Here is a 12,636-nt window from a genome sequence, read left to right as displayed (position 1 = left end):
AATTCTTTATTATTTTTTGCAATTTTTTTCTATTGCAGCAGAAGCGACAATTATGTTTTTTGTTTTTTTTTTCTATTTATGATCTGAACAACTTTGTGTGCAACCCAATGTTTTATGCACCTATGATGAGGTGTACATGTTTTGGTCTTTGTTTCCTCCTCATAAGTCATGCGTGTGTGACTTCTGTATCCACAGGAGATTGCTGGAGGTGGGCAGTGAATTTACCACTTTACTTGTAGTTTCCCCAATTACTTCTTTTTGTTTCCATCAAACTTTTTTTAATTGTTTCTTCTGCTGCTTAGCATCTGTGGACAAGGTGGGGGAGTTTGTCAGTTTTTTCTCTCTTGTGTGAATTATTTGATGTTTCTGAAGAGAGCTTCTCAGTGAAAACTTTTCACCACATTCAGAACAGCAAAATGGCTTCTCCCTTCTGTGAATTCTTTGGTGGATATGAAGACTGTTTCTCCATGAAAACTTTTTACCACATTCAGAACAGTCATATGGCTTCTCCCCTGTGTGGATTCTTTGGTGGTTCTGAAGATGGCCTTTCTGTATAAACTTTTTACCACATTCAGAACAGTCATACAGATTCTCCCCTGTGTGAAATCTTTGATGTCTTTGAAGCTGCAATCTTTGTGAAAACGTTTTACCACATTCAGAACACTCATATGGCTTCTCTCCTGTGTGAATTCTTTGGTGGCCCTGAAGATTGCTTCTCTGTGAAAACTTTTTACCACATTCAGAACAGCAATACAGCTTCTGTCCTGTGTGAATTACTTTGTGGCGCTGAAAACTGCTTCCATCTGAAAACTGTTTACCACATTCAAAACAGCAATATGGTTTCTCTCCTGAGTGAATTCTTTGGTGGGTGTGAAGATTGCCTCTCTGTGAAAATGTTTTTCCACATTCAGAACAGCAATATGGCTTCTTTCCTGAGTGAATTCTTTGGTGGCTCAGTAGACTGCTTCTCCATGAAAACATTTTGCCACATTCAGAACAGCAATATGACTTCTCCCTTCTGTGAATTTTTTGGTGGTTCTGAAGATGGCCTTTCTGTGAAAACTTTTTACCACATTCAGCACAGCAATATGACTTCTCTGCTTTGCAAGTTTTAATGTGTGTCTGAAGATAACTAGTATGAGAGAATTGTTTATCACATTTAAGGCAGCAATATGGTTTCTCTCCTGTGTGGATTCTGTGATGTTTCTGAAGACTGCTTCTCTGTGTAAACTTTTTACCACATTCAGAACAGCAATACGGCTTCTGTCCTGTGTGAATTATTTTGTGGCGCTGAAAACTGCTTCTATCTGAAAACTGTTTACCACATTCAGAACAGCAATACGGCTTCTCTCCTGAGTGAATTCTTTGGTGGGTCTGAAGATGGCTTCTCTGCATAAACTTTTTACCACATTCAGAACAGTAATACAGATTCTCTCCTATGTGAAATCGTTGGTGCCTTTGAAGCTGTAATCTTTGTGAAAACTGTTTACCACATTCAGAACAGCAATATGGCTTCTCTGCTGTGTGAAGTCTTCGGTTGCTTTGAAGACTACATTTTATTGAAAACTGTTTACCACATTCAGAATGGCAGTGAAGATTGATTCCTGTATAAAATTTAAAGAATAAAAAAGTTTTTAACCCACCACTTTAAAACAGACATTATCTTATAATAAATACATATTTGTTTAATTTATGAACAAACTTTGTTAAGCATTCATAAGACTAAAGTTGCAAGTGAATAGAGACTCAACTTGTTCATTTTTGTCATTTATATTTCAACTACTCTGCACATGAGCATAATTATAGGAACCAAGAAGTGAAAATAGTAAAACAATTACATCACATGTGACAGGCACAATCAAAAAGACTATTGTTGATTTTCTTTTACTACATTACAAAATGGCATCACCATTTTGTCATCATATTCTTAAAATTTATAACTTTAGATATTGTTAATTATTGCAGGTAGAAAGTAATAATCATCATGACTCATAACATTAGAGAGTGTCATGTCAAATAAGTGAAATCCACTTTTATTAAACACAATCTGTCTTGATATTTGTAAACAAATTAGTCCAAAGCCACTGACTCCATAATGTTTTTTAATTTGATTTTAAAAACTGGCAGAGAAAAGTAAAGCAAAAACATTTTAATATACAATGAGAACAGAATAAAACTTAAATGAATAAATCACGCAGGTCACTGAAAAATCCCAGAGACCCACGTGACACCTGACCTGAAACAGCAAACTGGACACTTGTGGCTAAAATGCAAAATACACTTCTGTCTTCACCTTGGGCAGGGGCTTTTTTGTTGCTAATGGATTTAAAAATGCATTTAATTTCTTCACTCCGAAGGTGGGGGTTCAGCAGGGAGGAAACTTCAAGAAAAAAATAAAATAAACCTTACTTCCAAGCTGTAGTTTGTGATATTTTCTATATATCTGTACTATCACTATATTTTTGCTTGACTTGGGACATGGAGGCTAACAAATCTCATCTGTGCAGTCTAAGAGCTCACAACTCGCTCAGTTTAGCACCAGAGAGATAGCAACGAGTGCACATGAAATGAATTCTCAACTCTGCACAAGATGGTCATTTACCTTCTCTCTGATTAGTGTCATTTTGAGCTTTTGTACCGGATCAGAAAAACACGGGTGTATTTTCAAGATTATTCAGATGCTTCTCAAGATTGTCAATATTACTGTAGGCTGACTGAGTTTTCTTCAAGCAGTCTCCATCAACACATAACAAAACCTGCCTTCTGAAACACCTCCAGAACCACAAACCTTCAGAGGCACAGCATAGTGAACTCGGCCCAAACCTCCATGTTTTTTACTAGTGGCAGAGGAGGACACAGCCACACAGTAGCACCTTAAGGCAGCTCGATGAATGTCTTTAACCAAAAGAAATGATTCTTGATAACAGGCTGTATCAGCCAAGCTGAAAGATAATAAATCAGCAACACTTGAGAGCTTACAAGTAGAAGAGAAGACACAGAGATTAGAAAGGAGAGAGGAAAACAAAGAACAGCAATAAAGGAGAACTGTAAATGAAATACATTACAAGGTGTCAAAACGAGTCAACCCAGTAGCCCCACCAGCAATCATGTATAATGTAGACAGTAGTTCCAGAATCCCACACCTAAACTGTATATCCAAAAAACTAAACTGAGATCTGTCAAATAAAAACACAGGAAAAAATCAACAGGTTCTGCTTATGAGTGGGCAAACATGGAGAGAGCTCAGTAAACAATCCCATCCTAACCCCAGCATTCACAATACAAGAGTCAATGAGATCATAAAATTAAAAAACACATCTGAAGATAAATATGACATGCAAGCAAATATTAAACAATTGTGGGTCGTGTCCTAGATAGATAGATAGATAGATAGATAGATAGATAGATAGATAGATAGATAGATAGATAGATAGATAGATAGATAGATACTTTATTAATCCCGATGGGAAATTCCTGACCCCTCACAACCCGCAATGACTCTCTAATCACATGCGTATGTACAGAAATGAAATACACACATGAAAAAAAAGGAAGAAGTAGCCATTTATGAATCAATATTCAGGAAAATGTCTAAGCAATACTGGAATATCATACATAAAACTATCAAAGCGGCCAAACACCAGTGACATGAAGGAGTCAAGGACATTGAGTGCCTGTTGAGGATCAGGTGAACAGCTGCACTACCAGGAAGGACATTTGAGGCTTAGTCAGATAAATGAGGAAAGCAGAAAGACCAATTTGTGGATCCTTTGTGATCACCAGAGATGTGGTCTTGTGTGGTGTGGACTGAGTAACTGGCAGTAAATGTAGATCTTCCATCCTTCATAAGTTACATTTGAATTGTTGAGTTCCTCTTTCAGAATAGCGAAGCAGCTTGATGATAACTGGATGTAGACGTGCGCTGTCACTTTTTCTGGTTTATATTCTTTGTGCCCACACAATTTCAGGCCTCAAATTTGTGATGGTCAGAAACCAAAAAGCCTTTGTTTTTCACAAAGCTAAACATAACCCAAATCTTAATATTATCTGGAACTCCAATAATTCTGATGTTGTCTCTCCTTCTCCAGTCTTCTTGTCCATAAAGTTTCTTATGGAGAGTTTGGGCCTCAGCATAGGAACGTATCTCAGAGTCCTGGTGCTCCACTTGAGTACAGACCTGAATAAAAACTAACAAGAGTTTCTGCTGTTCATTTCTGATTTTGACAATATCAACATGAAGGTCAGAAAAAACTTCTCTCTTCTGATGTGTTCAAGGTTACACCGAATTTTGCTTCAATATAAAGGCCTTTGGTTGATCAACAGTGGAAACTGCTCCAGAGTTATCCAACGCCATGGCAGCCTCAATCAGACTGCTCTGGGTTTCTTCACTGGCCTTGAATCAGAAGAACCAGGATGTGTCTTCCAATTTGAGCAATTCATATGTCACACTGACAAGTAAAAAAGGGTATGTTGAGGCTCTGATGAGACATTTTGAGGTTAATTTATAAAAACAGTAATCGCAGGGTAGAGACATGGAGTACTCTTACAACACAGTTATTACTCCATCAAGTGGCCCCTCAAGTACAAAATGTATACAAAAATAGCTTATTTAAATGACTAAATCAAAACAAGAATGAAGAAAGTGAAATATTAATGCACTGACCCAGAGGAGCACCAGTGATGTAGGAGAATAAATTTAAGATGAGAAATCCTGGGATTGGAGAAGTTCCTTGTATTAGTGTCTGTTCTGGATGAGGAGTGGCAGGTGTGACCAGGACTGGTCTGCTTTATCACACACCGGCCTCATTTATACTGCCCATTAGAATATTAATGGACGTGCACTGCCATGATTTATTAATGCTAATAAAATTGAAATTTCAGTGATAAGTGTATTAAAGTTATTGTGTGAGTTCATAAGTGCAAATGATGTGTAGTTAAATTATTAATTCTGTGGTTGTCATTAATCAAAGACACGCTTCTGCCACCTTTTGATTAATTTCAGTCACACCAGGAGATGTTCCTGCTATAATTGTATGAAACGCCTCATTCTTCAACCTGATGATAGTTTCCCTTCTAGTATCCATTTACTTTAACTTATTTCACTGATGCCTAAATCGACTTACAACATTATGAAACAATTGATTGCATTTCATTTGGTTTTCCAACTGGAGCACAGGCAGGTCCAGTGACTTGTTCATGGACACACAGGGAGTCAGTAGTGGGATGTGAACTTGAACGTGGTCAGTTCAGACTCTACTGCGTAGATAAAAATGAGTACACTATAGTATACATACTATATCATCAGAGATACTAACGGAGAAGAAAATGATCAGGAGATACCAAAAGATGAGCTTAAGTCAGAACAGTGAGTCAAACAGACAACAGAGGAAATAATTCTTCAAATAAGAAATCAGAAACAATTTAAAATTCCCAAGCTAACCTTACTATCATCACCAATATGATGTTGTAATCATCACATACCCAAGCAATGTTGGGTAAGACCACTATGGACACTACAGACACAATGGCAATAAAATGGCCGTAAGTAAACAAAGATGGGGTTGGAGCAAAAGCAATTGTTTTTGGATTGTTTTAAATTATCTTGGACATAATTTTCAATACCTTTTTTTTTTTTTTTTTTTAGTCATTGCATTTATTTTCCTGTAAGTAGTTCAATGGAACAGTCACACTGGAAATGCCGGTGCAGTTTTTGGAGTAAATCTTTAGTAAAACAACATGATACTCATGACAACGAATACATAACAAAGTTATATTCAAACACACCAAGAGTTCTGAAAGGGGTTTGTAAACAAGTTCTATGACAATCCAAACTCCACCTTTCAATGTCTTAATCTTTCCATCAGCTGAAATACAGTGCAACATGAGCAACCTCAACATGTACCATTAAAAGGCAGATAAGTCAAAGCCGGAGAAATCCAAACTTGAACAATACTAAAGTAAAGCACAAAAAGGCCTGCTATATGAGAAAGGGAGAGGAAGAAAAAAAGAAAGTGAACAGCCGAGATGGCAACAAGTCTGTAATTTTCCCTGAGATGACTGCAGATCTATTAGGATATTAGAACAATCTGGACAAGAACAGGCTACTCAGCCCAGCAAAGCTCACCAGTCCAATCCATTTAATTCTTCTAAAATAACATCAAGTCGAGTTTTGAAAGCCCCTAAACTCCTATGGTCTAACACACTACTTGGTCATTTATTCCAACTGTCTATCATTCTTTGTGTAAAGAAAAACTTCCACACGTTTGTGCAAAATTTATCCATAACTTGTTTCTAACTGTGTCTCTGTGTTTTTGTACACATGACAACACAAACAGGCGAAACTCAAGACTGTTAGCTAAAGATGCACAGAGGTGGACACTTGGTTGGATTAAGCAGCTCTGAGAAGGTGTTGCTTAAAATTAAACCTATGAATGTATGAAAAAGTTAGTGAACCCTTTGGAATCCCCTGAATTTCGGCCCAAATTCCTCCTGAGAATGTGGTCTGATCTTCAACTACACTACAATAACAGACAAACGCGATCAACCTGAACTCACAACACACAAACAACTGGACTGTCAATGCTGAACATGTCAATTAAACCTTTACAGTCCCGTCAAGTCAGGTGTTTAACCAATGAGAGGAGACTGGAGGTGTGGCTTGGAGGCACTCAGACAAATAAAAGGGAAGAAATGTGGGTGCTGGCAACGCTGTCTCTTCTCGATAAAGATCTGCTCATGAACATACAGAACAAGAACATAAGAAATGTAACAGACACAAGAAGACCATTCATCAGACCATCAAGTCTGTTGGTTTAGCTAACAGTTAAGCTGTCCCAACATCACATCAAGATATTGTCAAGAGGAGATCAAAAGAAAGTGAGATAAGAATAAAGGTGGAAATGCTAATAAAAGCTTTGTTTTGCTTATTTACTGCTTTTGTTGTTTTTCAAATATTACTCGACCTTTTATTTATGTAATTTCACATTTTGTTTATATTTTGTTCTTTATTAATTATCCAAATATTTTTTTTTTTGTGGGTGAGACCCTAAGACACGGGGCCACATTAATGTCACTCCTGAAAGACCACCCCCAGCCTTTATATTGGTGGTCCTTTAGAGGTTCACTGACATTTGATAAGAGCTTTATTATCATTATCTAAACCAGTAATCCATTTTAGGCCTGTGCAGGCCGAAGCCTCCTATTGAGTTTGGAGTCAGGCTGTCTGGAGTGAGATCTCTCTATAGGTAGACAAGTAAAGGTCCTGAGCCCTCATTTATAAAGCTTGAGTACACACAAAATGAGCCTGAAAATGTGTATATGCTCATTCAAATGTCGAGATTTACAAAAGAAAACTTCACAGGGGAACAAACGTATATTTACAACAACTCTGACTAATGCATACATAATATTACAGAGAAACTGGGAAATGACGCCACCCTTGATCAAGTAGTAAAATGCTACCAAACCAGCTAAAGGACAACTCAGAAGCATAATAATTCATTTCACCAAGCTGTTCTTATAAGGTACGTTGATGTGACAAACATTACATCTCAAAAATGATAACTATGATGTACAGACTGTATTTCAGTTCCTTTTAAGAGCGCCAATGATACGTATTTGCACTAAAGAAATTCTGTTGTGTCATCACTTTATCTCGGCTAGGTGTTGTCACTTCTCAGGGAGCTGGCAGACACCTCAACAGTATCTCGGCTAAGCTTCACTTCATTATGTCTGCTATGCTGGAAGTCATTAACTGACTGCTGATGCACTACATCCGGTGTTCGTACGGTGTGGGTGTTCACACATAACATGACATGTTTCTGACAATATAAAATGGCAATCAGCAGCCGTGTCCAGCTCTCCTAACTCAATCGAAGCACTTTACTACACTCATATTATAATAAGGGCATGTAGCAAGGCTGAAGCTGCCTTTGTTAACTGTAAGCAGTGACATTTGTGGAAGAAAACCTGCACAGGTCACCCTTGCTGGGCGTCTTGTTCTCCCTTTACATTAAGTAAAATAAGTACAGTCAGGATGAAGAGTCAATCAATCTTCTATTACTTTCTAAGTCTTGCAAAGGTAACACTCAAATAAGCAGAGCAGTAAAATGAAAGTGTTACAAAGACGTACTTGTGCTGTGTCCTTTTGATTCACTCCAAAGTCAGATCTTTAGTTCTTACTAATAACATAAGCTCCAATACCGTTGGTTACTCCTAGTTGCTAACAGGACATGGCAGAACAGAGACACCTTAAAAGGTGATTATCAACCTGGTCCACTTGGCCGGATGGCCGCTTGTCAGTTTCGTTATCTTTAAACGTTCTTGACCTTAAGGTGCCAAAGTACACTGGCCTCTTCACCTTCTGTACGCTTTACCTGCACAGAGGAGAATGTCAGAATAGCAAAATCTTGATAGAAGTTAGGTAATGAAACAAGACAATGAGCAGAATGAAAAGAAGAAATCTACAAGAGAAAGGCTTAAACTGAACAAAACTATTGTTCTGCACTGGCCAATCAGAACACAGAGCTTTACCTGAAGTCAGCTGATCATTCAAGGAACCCCAGTGACATTAAGGAATTGAACACTCTGGAAAGGAGGAATGAAGTCAAATTGAAGGCTGGGCAGAAACTGCAGGAAATGTGTGGTGGAGGTCATTGGAGATAAAGAAGGATCAACAAGTTAGTAAAGACAGGGGGTCACAAACTGGACTGTTCAGGTTTAAACAATGTATTCAGGAATGATGAGAAGTTTAACTGTTTTAACTAAAGATGACAGTGTTTGTGCAGTTTTGGGGACTTTAATTAAAGATCAGACCACACCGTTAGGAGAAATTACAGCAGAAATTCCAAAGGATTCACAAACTGTACATTTGTTTAACACTTTAGCTAAAGACAGGTTTAGAAAGTACATCATTTTACAAACTATAATGGAAGAACAGAAAATTCCTAAAATCTGTAAAAAAAAAAAAAAAGTAGTGAAATTGAGTTTTACTGTTTGTTTAATATTGTTTGAAATCTTGTCCAAGAATGTCTTAAAAAAAAACAAGACAGCACTCTCAGGCCCATAACCCTAAAATGTACACCAATTTTTATTTTTCACTTACTTGTTTTAGCTGATGTTGTAGGTGGTGGTGGCTGATCTCGCTGACTTCTAGGAGATGAAACATCCTCAGTCCCCTTTGTGTCAGACTGTAGTGATTCATATTTTACATTGATAGAAGACTCCAGAGATGAAGAGTGTCTGCTATAAGAAGAGACTAATCCGGTCACTGCTCCATCTTGATGTCCATAATGAAGGTCATCTTCCTTGACACTCTCCATACTCCTACAGTTGTGTATCTCAGTGCTGACACACTCATCTTTATCCTCCTCTTTAATACTCACTAACCCCAGCTCATGGTCCTCTTCCTTGATTTCCAGACTCTCCTGTTTGGGGTGGACACTCTCCCACTCACAGTCCTCCTCTTTAACATTTATGGTCCTCTCCTCTATGATATTCATGTCGGCCTCAAATGTCTCCTTTGTCACATCCATTTAAACGTTACAGTAAATAGCAGAGTTTTTCTTATGTCTGTAGATAAAAACAGGATTCAATTCAATTAAAACTGATCTAAAGACATTTGATGTTTATAACATCTTCTCAGTTAAAGCTGATGTCAAGTCAAGTAGCTCATAGAAAGTTGACAGTAACTCACCACTTTTCATATCAAATGAGGTGTAAAGTGAGTTTGGGAATAAAAGGAGGGTCAAATAGTGTAGAAAAAGGAGGACATCTTGTACAGTTGTGTGTTAACAGTATTCACTACTCTGATTGAACATTCAGTGCTACTTGGGTCCCAGAATTGTGTTATCAGTTCATGTTTAGGAAGGTTTATACAAGTTAGGCCTCAAGATTATGTTAAGAAATGGGGCAAATGAAGGAGGAGGTTAAATAAAAGGTTTGGGGTCTGCAATCTTAGGACAATGTCACACTGGACGACTTATCCAGCAATTTTCAGTGATAGCCTTCATTTACATAATCTTAGGCTCTGTCCACACAGACGTCTGAACTGAGCGTTTTTCTGCTGTCCGTAGCGTCAGGTGAGCGCAGATTGAATGTCGAGCATTTTTCTGCTCATTGCAGTGAATCAGACCATGCACACGGGCTTTCACCATTTACATCTGGTCAGATGCACATTCGGATGGCATCAATTTCTACCAAAATCCCAATGAACGTGAATAAAAATATTGGTATTGCATTGACATGTTGTTTATTTAATGTTCTGGAGGACCGGATATGTCCCATGATTACATGTATGTACGTATGTGTCTACACCCATACACACACACATACATACAATATGACAGGCAGCCTTGGCCATTACCCAGCCAGGATGCCAGCTGAATCATAGGACCAGGGGAGACAGCATCCAGGAAGAGAGGAGGCAGAAGGAAAGAAGGAGAGGAAGAAGAAGAGGAGGAAGGGGAAGAAGGAGGACTGTGCTTTGGTGCTGTGTTTGCACTGTGTTGCTGTTGGGGAAACGCTTTTATCTATAAAGTGTGTGCTGTGTGGCAATTTATGTCTTGTGTGCTTGTGCCAGGGTTAGGGCGGCTTTACACGACCCTGTGGTCCACAACACACACACACATTATCAACAAAATAATAACTATAATAATGGAAAAATTGAAACAGTTTGTAGGAGTGTGCTAATTTCGTAACTTTAGCTACTACAGATTATTAATGCCGGTGGGCGAGTGCGTACGCGAGTACTGCTGGTATATTTGCTCACTTAAAGGTGACAAGTAGCCGCTCTTCAGGACTAACACTGACTCACATATTGGTTGACTGGGGTGTCATATGGTGCTGTACCAGCTGCAGCAGGCAATCGAAACTCAGAACTGACATCCCACAGTATTTGAAGAACTTATGTGGAAGTCGAAGCACTTCTTCATAGGATTACACAAAAGCTTCCTTTTTTCACATGCTGTGCAGTCAGAAGGTGAACACAATAGCAGAGACTATTTTCCCCTCTATCTACATCACCGTATCAGGAGGATTTTTAACACAAGAAGGTAAAATGTTGAGGTCCAATAAAGCCAACTAATCCATATTTCGCAAATCCATTCTGATAACTGAACACCCCCCCGTCCCCCAACCGGTAAGCACACAAAACTACAATCTAACCTACAGGGTGGCATTTATAAGAGTCAAACAAATCCAAAAGTAACGTCATATTGAAGTCAATTAAGTGCTACTATGAAACACAACTTCAATGCCTCGGTCGCTCTGAGCACATTCATTTAACTAAGATTTGAACGCCTGTGTAGACAGGGCTTTACCAAGATGGAGGTAGTTGGCACAGTGTCCCTGTGAAGCTGACTGCTTAATGTAAGAGTGCGGACAACCAGTAAATGTTCTCCTGAAGTAGAAGACATAGAATTAAGTGAAGAGGAATAAGAAACACGCATGTTTCGTACCTAACAAAAATAAGAGATGCTCCAGTTTTCTTATGTCTCGTGTTTCAAATACCATAAGAAAGAGTAAAAAATAAAATTAAATGGCCGAGATTGTTGAACAGCTACAGCTGTTAACCCTTTGTCCACCACAGGCTTCATCAGGCAGCATAATATTAGAAACAGGGGTAAGCAGTCTTAATCAGCTGGTAGATAAGGTGGCCACTCTTGTAGTGACGTTACCAGCCCAACACACCACAGAGTGGTAGAACATGTAAAGGACGTCACTGGTGTGTATGTTTGTGTGCAGTATACAAGTAAACACAATGATTCAATAGGACATCAGATAAAAAGTACATTGAATGAACATGTAGAATATGAATGAAGATGATGAACAGCAAAATAAAATACAGTGACAGTGAAATAGTTGAACAGCGGAGGCCATGACAGTGATGCGTGTCATCTTATCACTGGACTGAATTTGTTATGGGGTGAACTTCAGAAGTGTGAGTTTTTGATAGAACATTTGTGTTGCCTGAGCTCGTCAGTGAGTGATGTTGTGCTGCTCTGTTTGTTAATTGATCAGTTTGGTCGCAGGAGGACACAACCCAGCCACAGGGGATGGACAAACCAGTGTGTTTCTTTGTGCCGCTCCCAAGCCTAGATAAATGGGTAGGGTTACGTCAGGAAGGGCACCTGGTGTAAAATTTTGCCAGATCAAATAGAGGACAACGATATAAATTTCCATACTGGATTGGTCAAAGCCCGGGTTAATAAAAGCAGCCAACTGTTGGCCGAAGAAGAAGTGGGAGACGTGTCCAGAGGAAAGAACAGAGGAGGAATGTAAAGGGAGTGGAACTGAGGGTCAGAACTTTTAAATTTGCCAGTATAACTGGTAAGGGGAGAGAGTTAGCAGATATGATGGAAAGAAGGAAGGTTGATATATTGTGCGTACAAGAGACTAAATGGAAGGGGAGTAAGGCCATGTGGATCAGAGGTGGATTCAAATTGTTCTATCATGGTGTGGATGGGAGGAGAAATGGGGTAGGGGTTATTCTGAAGGTATGTCTAGAGTGTTTTTGGAAGTGAAAAGAGTGTCAGACAGATTAATGATTATGAAGCTGGAAATTTGAGGCATGATGATGAATGTTGTTAGTGCGTATGTCCCGCAAGTTGGGTGTGCGATGGATGAGAAAGAAGATGA

The 12,636-nt window shown here is 38.7% G+C and overlaps 1 protein-coding gene across 1 annotated transcript; it reads right to left on the bottom strand.

Moving 5' to 3' along the window:
- Nucleotides 1–236: 236 nt before the first annotated feature.
- Nucleotides 237–9,500, bottom strand: LOC114644769 (gastrula zinc finger protein XlCGF26.1-like). Its single transcript, XM_028792767.2, has 2 exons — nt 9,104–9,500; nt 237–1,604 (listed from the first exon to the last, which is right to left on the bottom strand). The coding sequence occupies exons 1-2, from the start codon at nt 9,498–9,500 to the stop codon at nt 268–270; spliced, it is 1,734 nt and encodes a 577-aa protein (XP_028648600.2). The 3' UTR covers nt 237–267.
- Nucleotides 9,501–12,636: the final 3,136 nt, after the last annotated feature.

The sequence above is a fragment of the Erpetoichthys calabaricus genome (assembly GCF_900747795.2).
Source record: "Erpetoichthys calabaricus chromosome 1 unlocalized genomic scaffold, fErpCal1.3 SUPER_1_unloc_1, whole genome shotgun sequence".
Taxonomy (NCBI): domain Eukaryota; kingdom Metazoa; phylum Chordata; class Cladistia; order Polypteriformes; family Polypteridae; genus Erpetoichthys; species Erpetoichthys calabaricus.
The sequence above is the reverse complement of the archived record's forward strand: the minus strand, read 5'-3'. Positions and strand labels throughout refer to the sequence as shown.